This window comes from Falco cherrug, chromosome 7, assembly GCF_023634085.1.
Source record: "Falco cherrug isolate bFalChe1 chromosome 7, bFalChe1.pri, whole genome shotgun sequence".
In the NCBI taxonomy this organism is placed as follows: domain Eukaryota; kingdom Metazoa; phylum Chordata; class Aves; order Falconiformes; family Falconidae; genus Falco; species Falco cherrug.
This window is the reverse complement of record NC_073703.1, coordinates 50,287,485-50,304,384: the sequence shown is the minus strand read 5'-3', so window position 1 is coordinate 50,304,384 and position 16,900 is coordinate 50,287,485. Positions and strand designations below refer to the sequence as shown.

At 43.7% G+C, this 16,900-nt stretch overlaps 1 protein-coding gene across 4 annotated transcripts in view; it reads left to right on the top strand.

Moving 5' to 3' along the window:
* PAPLN (papilin, proteoglycan like sulfated glycoprotein) overlaps nucleotides 1–16,900 on the top strand; it is a 57,041-nt gene that overhangs the window by 18,789 nt on the left and 21,352 nt on the right. For 3 of the 4 annotated variants that reach the window (XM_055715085.1, XM_027808086.2, XM_027808085.2), the window contains 10 exons: nucleotides 7,576–7,691; nucleotides 9,011–9,071; nucleotides 9,347–9,449; nucleotides 10,377–10,507; nucleotides 10,838–10,961; nucleotides 11,725–11,805; nucleotides 12,966–13,138; nucleotides 13,728–13,851; nucleotides 14,923–15,049; nucleotides 15,732–15,797. In XM_055715085.1, the coding sequence (XP_055571060.1) occupies nucleotides 7,576–7,691; nucleotides 9,011–9,071; nucleotides 9,347–9,449; nucleotides 10,377–10,507; nucleotides 10,838–10,961; nucleotides 11,725–11,805; nucleotides 12,966–13,138; nucleotides 13,728–13,851; nucleotides 14,923–15,049; nucleotides 15,732–15,797 (1,106 nt within the window). The remainder of the gene's footprint in view (nucleotides 1–7,575; nucleotides 7,692–9,010; nucleotides 9,072–9,346; nucleotides 9,450–10,376; nucleotides 10,508–10,837; nucleotides 10,962–11,724; nucleotides 11,806–12,965; nucleotides 13,139–13,727; nucleotides 13,852–14,922; nucleotides 15,050–15,731; nucleotides 15,798–16,900) is intronic. The other variant, XM_055715086.1, reaches the window with a different exon arrangement.

Sequence of the window (16,900 nt, the reverse complement as noted above, 5' to 3'; positions counted from 1 at the left end):
CTATTTAAACACTGATAATCTATTGACTAAACTTCTAAACCCCTTAACCAGATCCGTCAGAAAGGGCAAAGGACCTCAATGTTAAGGTCATACAGAAACCGTGAAAATTACTGTCAGGAGGGAGAAAGAGAATGAGATCAATAAAATCTTCCTATTGAGGGAAAGGTAGAAAAATTACACAAGAATAATTGTACTGAATAGTTTCAGTTCATTTTGCCCTATATCTTATCTCCAGCTACATCTCAAACACATGTCTAGAATAAAATGATAAAAAGGTTGGTAAGTAAGTACAGGTTCCCCCAATACACTTCCAGTCTCCTGTCATTTATAGTTTATGAATGCTTTGAGCTGGAGACATCTCTATTTCTCTTCCCTGAATTTGGTCAGCAACTCCTTGAAGCCATGTAGACTTCTAGCATCACAACATTTCTAGCATAACACCAAGATCCTGCTCTTGGGTGGGTGAAGATCAGCTCAGATGTAATAATTTTATCTATTAGGATAGGATTTGTGTTTTCTCCTGTGCATCACTTGTTACCTACATGAAATCTCAACTGTCATTTTAATGACAAGTCATGTATACTATAATATCCCTCTGTAGTTCTTTGCATTTTAGTTCTCTGTTGCCCTTTATTACCCTTGTCAGCTGTCTTTGTTACTTCTGTGTTTTTGGCGTAACTTATAAATGTGTTTAGCAGTTCAGATTTCTTAGAGAATTTTGCTGCTAATGTCAGTCCTTGCAGTGGATGGAGATTTCACTCCTACCTTTCTCCTTGGTCCACCTGCTCATCATCCGTGCAAGAACTTTCCTTCTGGCTGCTTAGCTTCCTTCAGAGCCTTAGGTGAAGGATTTTGTTGAAGGCTTTTTGGAAATCTGAGTGTATCTGACAGGTTTGCCTTGTTGATTTTTTGTGAATCTCTCAAAGAACTGCAGTAGTCTTAGAAGGATTTGCCTTTAAAAAAGCCCTGTTGACTTTTTCCCAAATATACTGTGTTTCTGCAGGTGCCTGCTGATTCTGTTCTTTGTTATAATTTCAATTGATTTATCAATAGACATCAGTTTTACACTATGTGGTTGTACAGTTCCTTGGGTTCCCCTGGGACCCTTTTGTAAACTGGTGTCGGATTTGCCACTTTGCAATAATTGGATGCCAAAGTGGTTTTAGCTGAGAGGGTTGTCTGCTAGTATGTAACAGTTTATCCATTTCAACCTTGAGTTCCTGTTAGGCCCCTTGGATAAACAGCTTCTGATGACTTCATACTGTGTGGTTTGTCCGTTTTTCCAAATAAGTTTAGGGTCATAAAAGTTTTCTCACAATCTTCCTCTTTGTGGAGTTTTCTGAATGTCCCCAATTTCTTCCACAAGGATGCCAAGAATTAATTTGACTTCTCCACAATGGCTGTATCTTTTCAGAGAGCTCTTTTCATACCCTAGTCGGCTCCAGACCACCCAGTGGTTCTGGAAGGCTTTCAGTTTCTGAAAAGTGGCTGTTACCTGCTCTGCCCGCTAGCCGGTAAGCTAGCACAGCCCCACGGGGCAGCACGTAGCTCGTTCTGCAGTGGGTGAGGCACGCACCCAGCCTGCGCAGCTGGCAGGAAAGCCGGGGATGTGGAAGGAGCCCCATGTATGGCGGGACAGCCCATGAACAGGTAGAAGAGTAAGGAGCGTTGGGGAGGTGAACACAGGGAACACGGAAGAGCTGGGAACGATGAGGGAGTGGGTTCAATGATGTAGGGAGAACCTGCAGTGTTTTGAGAAAATGAAGATGTAGGGGAACTGGTGGATTGTAGTGGGTTTATTAGAGGGGATATTTTAACAAGCCATGGCTAGAGTGTTACAGGGAGATGAAAGGAGATACACACGGTGAGTGTAAACCACAAGCCATTAAAACTAATGAAGCCCTGGATTTTTTTCTCCTCTTTGTGAAGCAGTTGTCTTAATAAGATACTCTCTTCTTGTGTACCATTTTGTATTTCACTTCCTGCTGTCACCATCTTGTTCACTTTCATTCTTGTTTTTCTAGTTTTGCTCGAATTCAGTTCTTTGATTGCTTATTCATTATTCATAAAAATAGTACTTGGCATTCCTCACCTTCAAAGCTCTTTGCAAGCCTGCTGTGTCTGAGCCAAGATCAATGGTTAAGACAGAACTATAAAAAATGCTCTGCTGATGTGGTTCTGATTAATTCACTTTTTTTTTTGTTGTTGGATTTTTGGCTAATAGCATAGCCAGTTGCAGATGGATTTATCTTGAAAATGCATCTATTGGAATAGTATCATATGTCTACATTATAAACATGTGAGATATACTGAATGTTTTCAGCTCCCTTTCAATTAAGTGAGGGTTGAATGCCACCTGTCTTCAGGGCTTAGCTATATGGAAGCATTATAGGTGGTCATCGTTGCAGTACTGAGTAGTCTGGATATAGAAAGGAGAAGGAAATGGTTCATGTCCTGAAAAGTAGGTGATCTAAGGATACACTCCATGTGGGTTGCTTTTATCAGGGCCCTGAGGGCACTACTAGTCTTTACTGGCTCTGACTGGGCTCTCCCCACCCTGTTCACAGACCAGGACCCCATTGCAGCTGACTGTCAGCTCCTGCCCCAGTGATGCAGCAGCAAGGCTCCACACAGCCCTGCCTGCCCCAGCCATGGGCCCGGTTCACCAGGCCCACTTGCAGTCCCATATCCCATCCTGGCTTTGGCTGGAGTGCCCAGTTCCCAGGGCTGGGGCTGTGCCCTGGCTTGTGCTGCTCCCTGGTTTCCCTGGCCACCTGGGAGAGCCCCCAGCCCGCAGGGAGCAGCCATCCCTCGGGGCACCTTGACAAGTTGGGTTTTCTCTCCTCTCTCCTCATTAACTTTTCTGTAATTATTATTCAAACTTAGCTGTGTTTTTCACTGCAGACTTCTTACTTGCAAAGGCTTTGGTAATGAAACCATTATGGAATCCATGACTGTGGTGGTAACTTTTTTTTGTAAAGTGTTTGATTTTTGCCCTTCTTTAGTGCATGTTTCATCAATGGGGTTACAGTTCAGGAATATGTCAAAATACACATTAACCTTATTTTAGAAACAATAAACCCTAGAAAGTAGATATTTGTCAATTAAAAGGATGCAATATTATTTTGGAAATACTAAGAAAGGTTGAAAAGAGAGAGTCTGATTTTGACTGCAGTTTTAAGCCACAGAAACACTGCATAAAAGTAACGCTACATTCATCATTTTATCATTGAGAGCAATATCTCTTTTCAGTGGGTTACAGTTGTACAGGGCCTTGTTGTCAGCTTCCAATGTCAGGGATTTCCCACCATGTTCTCAGTGTTGTCACTGAGACTTGTGTCAGATCTGAATGGAGTCTCATAACTGTGACGCAGCTCAAGAAGCCACAGTAACAACTTCTCAGTGTCCAAAAAGGTGCATCAGTTGCAGCTCAATGGAGCAAAGCTATGTGACCCACTGGGCTAAAAGCAAGCACTAGCCTTGTCCAAAACCTCTCAGGCATAGTGTGGGTATTGGTTGCCATCTGTTTTGAGCAGCGATTGTTGGGGTGGTGTAACATGATGGTTTTTTGCGGCTTGTCAGTCTGGAAAGGCAGCACAAAGAATCACAGAATAATTCAGACTGACTATCTTATAGGCCCTCAAAGGTGCCCAAGGAGCAAGGCAAAGACTAGAGGTAACAACTTGGCTGGGATTTAGGTTGTTTGGGCCTGTGACTGCAGACCTTCACTGCTTACTTTGGACTGTGTAGTAAATTGATGTTTGCTTTGATAGCTTGCTAGTATTTGAGTTGTATTTGAGTTGCAACAAGGCACTAGGAAATTATTCATGTTGAATCACTGCATTTGGTTATATGAACTTTGTGGCTCACTGCATGCCTGCAGTGCATCAGTCTGGGTAGCACAGCCCTCTTCCCATGTGTAATTTCCTATTGATCTCACTAGACTGACTGAGAAGTCTTTCAAGTCCCCTTTTCAACGTACTGCTACATACTGCCAACATCTTCTGTCTTTCTGAGTCAAGTACCATTCATAACTCCTCTTCCAGTGCATGTGTCATATATATAATATATAAAATAAATATTACATGGTAATATATTATGCTATCTAGCACCCTTTTCCAGAATTCTTTTGTTTGTGTCTGATGCATACTGGAATTATCTTTAAAGATGAAGTCTGGAGCTCTAGCGACTCAGAGGTGCAGCTTTTTTACTTGCTGGTTGTATCTGATACAGTTGGCCCGATAACAGCAAGTGCTGCAGCTACATCAGCAATGCATCTATCTAGGAAGTGATGAAAGCAATGCAGTGTTTGCAGAAATGAAATCACTGGCCTTCTAAACTTTTATACCACAGCAACCTGTTTAGCAACAAGCACTGAAAGCGTGTAGAGCCAGGGTCATATACATCATCAATATGCCCGGAAGGTATGTGTTTCTGTTGTCTTAACAGGCAGTAAAACTAGGCAGAGCAGTTGGGACAGTTAACGGACTGTTCTTTATGGAGTTTTTAGAAATCAAATAAGATAGTTGTATGCTTTCTCTCACTTTGCCTGAAACATTAAAATATATATTTAATGCAGATAAAGGAACTGTGTTCTTGTGTGCATGTTAAACTGAAGTGAGGGAGGAACGGAACCAAATGAATTGGTAACAGTGATGAAGTTTGTAGATTTTTACTTCTGGGGTCCAGGAGGGACTGGGACTTAGTTGTACTGGCTGACAACAGATAAAAGCATTCCAGAGTCTTGAGAGAGCAGAAAGAAGCTTTTGGAGTAGAAACTAGCTGACAGCATCTAAAAACATCTTGTTACCAGAGTACGTGATAATAATACATCTCTTATTTATTATAAATATACAGCTTTATATTTGCCTGTGTACACATGCATGCAGTTACTGAAGTAATGAGGTCTGTGCACAGATTTCTGAATGTGAGAGTTGGGTCCCTATTAAAATGTTTCTGTAACACTACACAGCTTTGGGAGGGTTCTTCTGGATGATGCTCCTTTTGGGGTATACATAAATGGAGTGATACTGAGAAAATGATTGTTCCTGCACTCTGCAACGCGTAAGTCTTACAACAAAGAGTCCCTGCAGATTTTACTCCCTATAGAAAGAATAAAGAATGCTACTTCTGTAGGAGGAATATTGGAATATTTATCAGGTTGGTGTGTGAGTCAGGGAAGGGCTTTCTGTCCTAATTGCCTTCCAGTAATCTGACTTTCAAATGCTCTTCCTTTGGATTTTTATCTACATGTTTTCTACTCCCTTATGCTGACTGAAAGGTCCCTTGTTTCCAGGGTGAGTTAATACTGCTCCTAAATCAGTCAGTTGATATAGAAGAATAAGACAGGAGAGAAACAGAGTGGTAGCATGTTTCATTCTTTTGAGAATAAGGGAGGAGGGGATTACAGGGGGAGGAATTAGGTGTCTGAAAGAAAAACTTGGGAAAATAAGATGCCTTGCTGAAAGGTAAAACTCTATTGATGGGATTACTCCCAGAAAGGCAAATGAGAATGCAGAAGACACACTGAGCTCAGTATCTGGAATGGAAGAATGGGAAAGGAGGATTTGGCAAGGGGTCAGGGAGATGTTGACTTGGCAGAGAGAAGGTATGTAGAAGTGGCTGTAACCCAGGTAGTGCCATTGGGTGAGCAGGGCAAAGGCAAACAGTCTCAACCAGAAAACTTGTCCTGAAGGATTTTGCTTGCAGAGGTATTAAATGATTGCACAAAACTTGCATGAAGGAAATCAAATAGCATGGGCTAGAAAGAAAGTGTTTTACATTAGAGCAATATAGGTAATAGGCAGGAAGAATTTGGGGTGACTCTGCAGCTAGACAGTTATGGGTAATTTGATAATATGTGGCTGAATAGGACTGGCTAATACCTCTGACTGTTGCTCTGCCAGCAGCAGGGATTTATTCCTTAAAAGAGGGTGGGAGAGAAACAAGACCGTAACTAGGGGACATACAGTCAGGGAGCATGTGTAGAAAATTACAAAAACTTTAAATGACAAGGGAGGATTAACCCATGGATCTTGCCTGAGCTGGATTCACTGGATAATTTATTAGGCTAGCCTCTGTTTCTAGCAGAGAGCTGGATGTCTTATGTAAAAGCAGTTAGTAGTTAAGTGAAAATTAGGCTCTTTAGTAAGCGGTGAGACAGACAGTGAGGAGCTTGTTCCTTCTCTGTAGGCCTTGGGAAGTGACCTGGGTGGGTGGAGAGTGCTTGCGGGTAGGGTTAATGTCCCTGCTATGGTGAAATTCTCCATTTCTACCATGTTCCTCCGCTGCAGCAGAGAACCCTTACGATGGCACTTATTAGCTGGGTGATCATCAGGGAAGAGCTTATATGAGGATGCAGAAAGGACAACAGGAAGGAATGGAAACGGAGCACGAGCAGGGAAACGCTGAGGATGGGAACACAGGGTGCTGCATTCAAGTCAAAAGAGGCTGTGTGGAACTAGAGGCTGGATTGGGACCCATACCCAGGGGTCATGTAGATTTTGTGGGATACTCTGTGCGTGGAAGGAAATTAGACTTCATCTCAATGATTTTTTGAACTTTTGTTTCTCTACCTGCCTGCTCTCCACTACCCCATGTCTAAGTGTCCAAATGGTATGCATTACCTTCTCTGTTGTAAAATATATACATAAACATATACTAATATAAACATATATACATAAACTGCCCTACAGGTGCAGCTGCACAGCAAACCCCGTTTTTACAGCATCACTCGCTGTGTAACCCTGCATATACCTTCTTTTCCCAAGCAGAATTAATCCTGTTGCATCTTGCAATTATACTTTTTTCTCAGGATATTGCTATTCTTCCCACTAACCCCCTGTGCCCTGTTGTATGTGGATCCCATCAGCTGCATTAGGCCCTTTTTTCCTGAAAATAGGGTATTCCATGTGCTTCTAAGACAATGTATTTTAGTTGGTTCCATTACACTTGTAACTTCTTGTCTATACTACCATACTTATTGCCAGCATCCATTCAGACTTTCTAAACACAAAATTAAGGCTGTACCTAATGATGGTCCAGACCTTGACCTCACCATTGGACACAGTTGAATAGGGGGAAAAAGTCCATATGTGAAATTCTGTTGCAGTAAAAATTGGGGTTTCCTTATTGCTTCCTTTATTTCTTTTAAGTATCTGGCTTGGAGCCAAGGATTTGGGATTAAGTGGCTCTATTGATCTGGTGTGGAGTGACAGTGCTCATAATCCTTGAAATAATGAGTCACCTTTGCTGCCTTGCTGAGGGGGAGATGATGTTATCCTCTTTCAGATGGTTATTCAAAAGCTCTGAGATTCTGTGAATAGGCAAACAGTGACAGTTTAAGGGAGATTATAAAGCTGAATGTGCTATATGGCTTCAGGAAGCTAATACTCCTAGTTATTAGAGGCTTGACGTTTCTGATGTATTATTCTCTGCCACTGTTCATACTAGGGATACAGTCCAATGAGACAATCTTTTTTGCAAGACAACACATAGGAGCTCTGCTTCATTTTCATTGTTTTTTTCCTGTGTTGCCATGTCTGTCTGGTACATCTGTGTGCTTTTTATTTACAGGGCCACAAGATGAAACGGCAGATTGATGTTTGGGGGAGCTGGGGTGAGTGGGGCAAGTGCAGTCGGAGCTGTGGTGGTGGAGTCAGCTTTCGGCAACGGCACTGCTATTCCCAAAGGTGAGGGCTAACCTCCTTTTATTTTCTTTGAATGTTTTTTTCTGTTACTGAGCTCCTGCACTTATATTCCGATATGCATCTAGAACAAAAATGACGTAGTGTGACTCCAGCGGAATAAGTGACCTGAGTTCACTTTGAGATGATCCTCAGCTTCAGTCTTGTCACTGCTGTTTTGAATAGTGCTCTCTTCAGCACGTCCTTGCTTCAGCTCCCTTGGTTTCTGGGTGAGATCTGAGGCTGTGCATCAGGTGATGGGTATGGCAGCAGCTGTTCAGTTGAGGAAGAGGTTGAACAGTCCAGAGCAGTAGGTTTCTCTGCCGAGAGCTGGTGACTGTGTCAAGATTTTCTCAGGCTTGTGATTACCAGAAAGGTAAATTGCTCCAGAAGAAATGAAAGAGCGGACTTGGCTCAAGTAGCATTAACACTGTGCTACCTCATTTGCATCTGGGTTAAGTTCAGTAAGGATGATGAGTGGGACTACACCAGCTGGGAATGACAGACCTTAGAGATATTGTTGTGGATAACAAAGAAAAGAGGGGTGGGTGGGGGAAAGTCAGACTTTCAACAATATCCTGAAAAAAACTGCCTCTTTATGTTTAGAGAAATGAGAGTGGGTTTTTAAATAGAATAATCCAGAGTTACGGAGCTCTGCTGCTTCCCACCCAGGAGAAAGAAAGGTCTCTTGAAGGCTGCCCGTTATGGTATACACCTGCCAGAATCCCTGGAGGCCTGTCTCTTCATTTTAGAAATTCTGGATATTAGCCATTGGTTGGCATTTCAGATCAATTTCTTCAGTAACTGTTACTCTCTGTAATTCTCAGCTGGAGTAATTTGACTGGAATGATGGTGTTGCACAGTTTCACCTGCATGTTTAGCTCTTCCTACTAATGAACCTAGCGTGGACGTGAGCAGCATGATAGACGATATGCCTACCTGTTGAATTGGCTACTGCCCTTCTGCTGCTCGTAACATGTTGCTGGTTCTGGTATGGACACCTCGACTGTTTGCTGGTGGACAAAGGACTAAAAGCTCTGCTTCTGTTATGTAGTTGAAACGTAACCCTGAAGCACTATATTGCAGTCATTCGTGGTGTGTGGCTCATTCATGCCAGAATACAAACCATAGCAGAAAATGGCACTAAAAGATGCAAGCTTGCTTTAATGGAAAAGGAGTGCATTTTAGTTAGTTTGCTGTTTCAGGGAACTGTGTAAGCATGCTATGTTTGATATGAAGGCAATTTGTAATGTCTGTCATTAAATGATTTTTTTTTTGTGTGTGTATTCTTCAGACAGCTTCATGTTGTTTTTACTGTCTTTCAGGACAGAAGGCCCTTCCAGTTGTGTTGGACCAACTCGAAGCTATCGGTCATGCAATATTCAGGTGCGGTGCTCTGTTTTTTGGTTTTGCTTGCATGTTACTCCTTTTCTCCAGACAAACATCATTCTTGTTCAGAAGTAATAAGTTGTTATTAGTTTCTTTTTCTCTGACATCACTGGTGGATGTGGTTCATCAACAGTACCCCTTCAAAAACATATTGAATATATGCCCCTCATTTTATATGGAAGCAATAACAAATAAAAACCAAATTTTTGTTGTATGTTTAATTTTTCTCTTTTTTATAATGGCCCAATACAAACATTTTCTCCTCCAAACAGAGCTGCCCAGAAGGCTCCCGGGATTTTCGGGCAGAGCAATGTGCAGAGTTTGATGGGACAGAATTCCAAGGAAAGAAATACAAGTGGCTTCCATATTATGGAGGTAATGATAAACATGTAGAGTTGCACTTCATCCCTAACTATCAACAATATGTTTTGAAGTGGCTGTAATGTTCCTGACTGTAGTATCCTTGTAGGGTACTTCCTTAGCTGGAGTTGGGGGTAGAGAGTGGTGTGCAAAAAATCTTTTTGCCAGCAGCAAAGCATTGCTCCCAGGAAGACACTGGATGCATGGGCCAAGAGACAGCTGTCATTGCAGCAATACGTAGTTGTCTCTTGTAACAGCCATTCTTTCAGAAATGTTGCTCAAGAAAGCTGGAACTGGTTGCAGCTAGGTCCTAAAGTATTAGAGAAGCAGAAGCTCTGCCGTATTTTTCAATATGGGCAAAAGAATATTAGCAGGGCACAGGAGAAACAAATGCATATAACTAATGAGTCCTTCAGAGGACATGAAATCTCTTTCAGTTATCCCATGCTTTCTTGAGGAATCATCTCACAAGAGGCAGGTGTAGGAACCAGAGGTCCTTGCTCTGAACTTTGGTATGTTCTCATTCACAGTTTAACAAATTATGAGGGACTTCAAGATGGAATTGAAGTTTTGTTTGTTGGCTGTTAAGATAACAGCTCCCTTGTGTTCTGTACCAGCACTTGTTCTCATTGTAGAAAGCCTTGTACTCCAAGGGAGCATAAGAACTGTCCTACTAAGCAATAACCAAATATCCGTCTGCCCAATGTGTCCCCTCCACCACTGGCCAGCCAAGGTGCCCAAGGAAATGGTTGTGTGCATTGAGGCTTTACCAGAATATCTTTTCAGCCCCCAGCAGTTTGTGACCCAGAAATTTGTTCAGTATCTGCCACTTAATATCGGTCTACCCCGCTGTTTCTGCTCCTGTGATCTAAAACAAGGCTCCTGATGTGTTATCAAGCTATTAACCATGCTATATAATTTTTGTTTCTTCTCTCCTACCAGCACCTAATAAGTGTGAGTTAAACTGTATACCCAAGGGAGAAAACTTCTACTATAGGCACAAGGAAGCAGTGGTAGATGGGACTACCTGTGAACCTGGCAAGCGGGACATCTGTGTAGAGGGAGTTTGTCAGGTTCGTCATCTTGTTGCTTCCTTCACTTACCATTGGGCTGTCAGTCTTTCTGTTGCTTCCTTTTGTTCAACTTGGTCTTTCATAATAACATCAAAAAAGGAGAATCATTCAGTTTCCAAGGTGCTGAGGAGCATGTGGACAGCGTTCATCTATGGTCTCTGAATGTGAAGCAGAAGATGCCAACTCTGTCCTTTCTCTGACAACTCCTTCCCTGCCCCATCCTGACTTCCCAGACTCCCTAGATTCACGCTTCCTCTTGGACTGGACATTTTTTCTTTCTTTCCTCTGTCATTACAGTTTATTCATATAAATGCTCCTGTGCTCTGACAGGCTGTTGGCTGTGATAACATGCTGGAATCTCCCAAGAAGGAGGACAAGTGCCTGCAGTGTGGAGGAGATGGCAGCACCTGCTATGGTGTGAAGGGTACTTTTGATGTGCCTAGCCTCCCCAAAGGTACAGGTGATCTAGGTAGTTTGGGCAAGTAAGAAGGAGAGAGTTAAACTGAACTACTACCAGAGCTGGTGGGGACATCTGCTCACAGGATTATTGTAGGCAGACTTCCATGTTCACTCAAAATGTCTGTATGACATGTGGCTTTTTATCTGCTTTAGCATCAGAAAGTATATTGATGGCCTTATCCTGGGAATCACTTTCTTAGTCTCTGTACAGACTGAAGGACTTGCTGCTTGCTGTGCTACTGATGTCTTTCTTTGCTCAGCCTCCAGCAGGTACTATAGATGTACCACATAAACATAGCTATATACCACCTTCATACGAATGTCCCCTGTCCAGTGTCTTGATAGCCCCATCAGGATCAGTGCAGTGCTAGAAATGGGACTGCATCTTCTGCATTTGGCTAATTTTGAAAAATTTTGAGATAACAACTATGCTTGTGATCAAATCTTTTGGTGTTGAGCTCCAATATGATGCTTGCTGAAATTCCAAAGATTAAAATCTGAAAAATTGACTTTGCACTGACCCCTGTACTTACTTTTCTGAAGTGTAAATGGAACTTTTCACACATGGACTGATCTGTGGATAGTGTAGGGTGAAGCTATTCAGAATGCAAATAGTGACAGCTGAAATGCTTCAAGCCACCATGATAAAGTTCATCCAGTTCAGGCAACAATGAAACCATGAGCATCTTTGGCACAGAAGAGTGACTGTGTGGCATCCATAGGCAGATATTGAATAACGCCCTTTTTTTTTTTTCCAGGTTACAATCAAATCTTCATCATCCCTGTGGGAGCCACAAGCATCCGAATTAAGGAGGTTATGCCCAGCAGGAACTTCCTCGGTAAGACTGATGTCAGAACCCATGTTTCAGCCCATTTGGATTCCAGCCATTGTGTTAAAATTTGCAGGTATACTGGGCTTTGGGATGTTTACCTGGAGGGCTTGGTATGGTAGAGGGAAAAACTCTCTAAATACCAGGATCTGTCTGGGCTTCAGGTTTATCTCATTTTCTCTCATGTGGTGATCTTACTGTGGGTGGGGAATAAAAATACCCAAACCACATTCAGACTTCCTGCTCGGAACTTACAAGGAGTCTAGCTGATATAGCAAGATTTGGCTATGGGTTCTGCTGTTTGCTTGGTGAATGTAAACCCTAACTACTCTTGCCATCCAAAAGTTTGTGATGGACTTCTTTTCCCCGTAGATATCTTTTGGGTATTCCTCTGTACAAGCTCAAACTGGTCATGCTGCAGAGGGCAAAAAGGAGGGAGAAAGGCTGAGGAAATTCCAGTGGAAAAAGCAAATACTCTTCTGCTTTCTGACTCTTTCATCGCCCAATGCTTTGGACAAATCACTCTGGGAATGTTTTCCATTGTAGAAAACTGGATGCAGCACCAAAGTCTTTGTTTTCTGAATAGAATGTCTGATGAACAGGATGATGGCAGGTGGAGGTAGAGGCAGTGGCATGTGAATCCCACATCTTAACAGCAAGCTGACATAGGCTTTGCCTCAGTGACTTACAGTGGGGAATGCAGAGACAGGGCTGGAATATGCTGGAGGCATTTGGCTGTGCAGCGAGAAAGTGCTTGGTCTGCAGCAAAGCTGGCAAGAACCACTGTCTGAATGTGGAGTAGCCTCTGGCAAGAGAACCTTACAGGGGGACAGCATTGTTGGCGGATGATGGTCACCTTTATTTGCCACACCTATGACAGTGCTGAGTGGAAACGGGAGCATCCCTGTGGAGTTCTTACGGTCCTCTTTCAATACGTAAATTTTTGCTGTGTTGGTGGATGCTGCCACATTAGATGATTGCCACACTTAAAGGGTTGTAGTACTGATGTAAAGGAGCTGGGGTTCAAATGGCAGAGCTGAGAGCTCTGTGGATTGCCAGTACCCTGGCAGTCTGGAGCAGGCTCTGTCTGGTGGTATCTGGAGCCAAGTGTTAGGTTACAGGTGTGTTAATTTACTGCCTTTTCTTCTCTGGCTCGTGGGTTTGTTCAGCTGTCAAGAACGTGCGAGGGGAGTATTACCTGAACGGGCACTGGACAATCGACTTCAGCCGAGCACTGCAGGTAGCTAGCACGGTTATGCACTATGACCGTGGCTCAGAGGGTGACCTGGCCCCAGAGCTCCTCCATGCCCAGGGTCCCACCACAGAACCCCTCATCATTGAGGTAAGCGGCTGTGCCTGCCCCCCACGGACACTCTTGTTGTCATGCTTTGTGCAGCAGGAGTACGTTGGTGGGGACGACATGGGAAAGACTGAAGAAGTGACAGGGACCCCAGGAATCTTACAAGGCTGTAGGCCACCAAGCTAGACCACAGTGGTCGTCTTGCAGAAATAGCACTGGTTTCTGCTCTGGTGCTGTTGCCCAGAAAGGAGCAGGGTAAGGCTTGATGTTGGCTTCCTGCCCATCCCTGTGGCTTCTGACGTGAAGGGAGGTGAGAGTCAGTACCAGGTAGGGCTGGGGCAGGGACAGGCTCTAGGGCACTGCTTGTTACAGTGTGCCGTAAGCTACGAAATGGCACTTACCGTTACAGGAGCAGATGGATCTTCAGACACTGAGAGGGATAGATGCATCCTTCTCTGAAAAATAATGCTCTCTAGAGTATCATAGGAGTCCAGGAGAAAATGCAACATAGAGAGCAAGTGCTTCTTGAACGGGAGGGGCGCAGGTCAGCTCGAACTCAGACACGGTGGGGACATGCTGTGAAGGGTGAAAGTGCTGCTGCTATTTCTGACTTTCTCCCATGCTTTCACAGCTCATCAGCCAGGAGCCAAACCCAGGGGTACAGTACGAGTACTACCTGCCCGTGCAAGGGCAGGCGGCGGGTTACAGCTGGAGCTATGGTTCCTGGAGCGAGTGCAGCTCCGAGTGCGGAGGAGGTAAGGGCACAGGACCTGGCGGCTGGCACCCGGGCTCCATCCACACCCTGAAGACAGTGTGACTGCGTGCTGCCCTCTGCAGCTGCCTCCCAGCGGTCCCTGCTGGAAGACAGCACGGGTATCTGCAGCGGGCAGCTAAGGTTTTGTCAAGGGAGGGTTGCACATAGAGAGGGTCGTAACAAGACTATACCGTCTTATTTTCCATGCCTTTGTCCTCAGACTTGTTACTAGGATCTGTTAAGAATCATCTTACACAGCCTTTGGTTTGTTTTGCTTCAGTTCTTCATGTCCTTTTCAGGACTTTTCAACCACTTGAGATACCCTTTCCAAACTGACCTGGCCTACGTAACTAAATCATGTCATTCCCCTCTACCATAGCCTGGAAGATTACTTCTTTCCAGGGGGACTGTCAGATCTCCTGGAGTGTCTTGTCACATTCAGTTTACAAATTCTTCCATGAGCAAAGACAGGGAATTTTAGCTAAAAAAAAATCCCAAAACTAAAAACCCTGATAAAAAACCCCTCTCCAACTGACTAGTATATAGAGTTCCTGTCAGCCTCTTCTGGTCTTCTGTCCTAGTGGCCATTTTGATAGCTTTTGCCATACTGTGGTTGTAGGTACTGATACTGTCTTTGCCTGGGCACTCTTATCCTGTAGGATGCATCAAGAGTTGCAAGTTTTTCTCCCCTATCCAGTCTTCACAAGACTGACCTTCCAACAGGAGGCTCCGAGTTCTGCTGCTGTATACTGCACACATCATGCAGGGTTCCTTGATGAACAATATATGGATATGGTGCTTCCCTTGTGAGTGTCAATGCATAAAACAACAGCAAAATGCCTCTCAGCTACACAGAACTATTCTTGCTTTTCCAGTGGACTCCAATACTGTGGGGAAGCATCATTTGTACATATAATGACAGACCAAGAACTGCACTTGACTTTTCCAGGTTGGCTGGGACAGACATGGATTCTGTGCTACTTGAGAAACTTGTCTTGCCAACACCAGTGCATTGCAAGCCTAGTCCTGGGTAGCTTGTGTTGATCAGGATACTCTCTTGCTTCTTCTTTAGGTTTCCAGTCTCGCTTGGTGTTTTGTACCATAGACAATGAAATTTATCCAGATTATATGTGTAGGGGTAAACCACAACCAGACAATAACCGGACATGTGGCCATCAGACTTGTCCCCAGACCAAACGGTAAGACTTCCTTTCTTCTTCTGGGCTCTTAATTCTTCCTGAGGTGCTTTTGGAACCAAGAAAAAGACAGACCCTCTCCTCCTACCCTCCAGCAGGGTTCTCTCCAAGAAAGTGTTTCACTTCTTAGAGGAAGCCCAATACAGAGGGTGGTGATGGCAACACTGTGATGAGCATTTCTGTGTGCACAAGGAAAGGGCTCAATACATCCTACATTCATTTTATAGACCAATTAAACTTGCTTTCCAGAGTAAGGTTGTGGAAGACAGTCTTCTAGTCCATATAGGAGATAAGAAACAGATTCTGTATTTTTCATTATCTTCCACTGGAGCCTGCAAAAACAGAGTAGGAGGACATTTCTGGATTCCCAGTGTCCTTGCTTTCAGAAGGAGATGAATCCTGGAATCTTTTCATTTTCCAGTGTTTTCAAACCCCTGTATCCAACCACTTCCACCTTGTCCCTTGCTGGCATAGCCTTACAGTTGGCTTCATATAGCTCTTACTTGGGCATCCAGAGCTGTGACCAGAGCCTGAACTGTCTCCCTGTGTATCTGGTGGGTGCAGTGGAGGCCTGTGAGGGTGCTGCTGTGTGTGACAGGGCATTTGGAAACCTGGGAGTGTTTCTGAATACATGGTAGCCTGTAGATACTTGTTTTAAGTTAAATCCTTTGTTCTGTGTATAAAGGACTTCTTACATCTATCTGCCACGAGCCTGGAGTCACAGTGGAGCACGGAGCTCTCAGATGAAGAGGTAACAAGGAGAAGGAGTTACAGAAAACACAGGAAGGCAGTTGCTCTCTTCTGCTCTCCATCTGGTTGCCCACTGAAGTCTGTGGGGACTTTCTTCTTTGGCCCTGGTGGTAGCAATGGGTGGTGCTTTGCTTTTGATTCTCGCCGATGAAAATGATGGTGGAGGGTGCTGGCTGGCAGCTTCGCTTAGTTGGTGTGTGTGCTCCTTGTAACTTGATTCTTATGGGACTGAGAAGAGGACAGATTCTTCATAGTTTTTGGCTGCTTACCCTGGTAACGTTTTTTTTTCTCTGGAATCAGGGTAAGGGATGAAGAGATGTTCTGGAATATTTTTGTTTGATTTACCAAGATAAGTAAAAGAACAGAAAGGAAAAGAGAGCATGATGGATTGAACGGTTGAAACGTTGGCCAGGATGCTAGCATGCCATAACAAAAGCCTCAGAGTTTCTTAAAAGCTCTTCTTTCTTTGGCATGGGCCCTGGAGCAGGCAGAAAAGTGCCTAGAAACTGATGAGTACAGGGATGTGACAGATAGAATACTTACAATGTACACTGAGGTATGAGAAATAAAAAAAAATAATCAAAAGCAAAACAGTTGTGTCCCAGCTGCTAATAGCTTAGGAGCTGAAATTCTTTGCCCTCTGATGAGAGTCCCAGCCTTGTGGTTGGCCTTGTCTTACAAAAGAAATGAAACAAGTGTCAGAGAAGACATCTTGACTGGCAATTGAAGGAAGTTGTAGGTGAGCCCATCCAGTTGATACAGCCTTTCCAGAACTGTACATTTGCTTTAAAGGAGGCAGAACACAGTTGGGGAGGGGGATTATTCCCACTGGAGCTACTGAAAAATTTTGATCAATGAATTTGTTTTTAACCCTGCAACCACACCACTCTAAGTGGCTTCTACTTGCTGTAGTTTTTTCCTTTCTAAAGGGAACATCTTATTTTATAGCAAATGCCCTTGAGTTTTGGGCTGATATTTGCATCTTTGGCGATAAAGAATGGTATCTTAAGGAGATGAACGTGGCTGAGTCCACTGTGGAGTTTCTGGTAGGGTGTGAATGTGAATTAGCTGGCTGAAACACAGTTTAGGGGTGGGTCGTGAGGG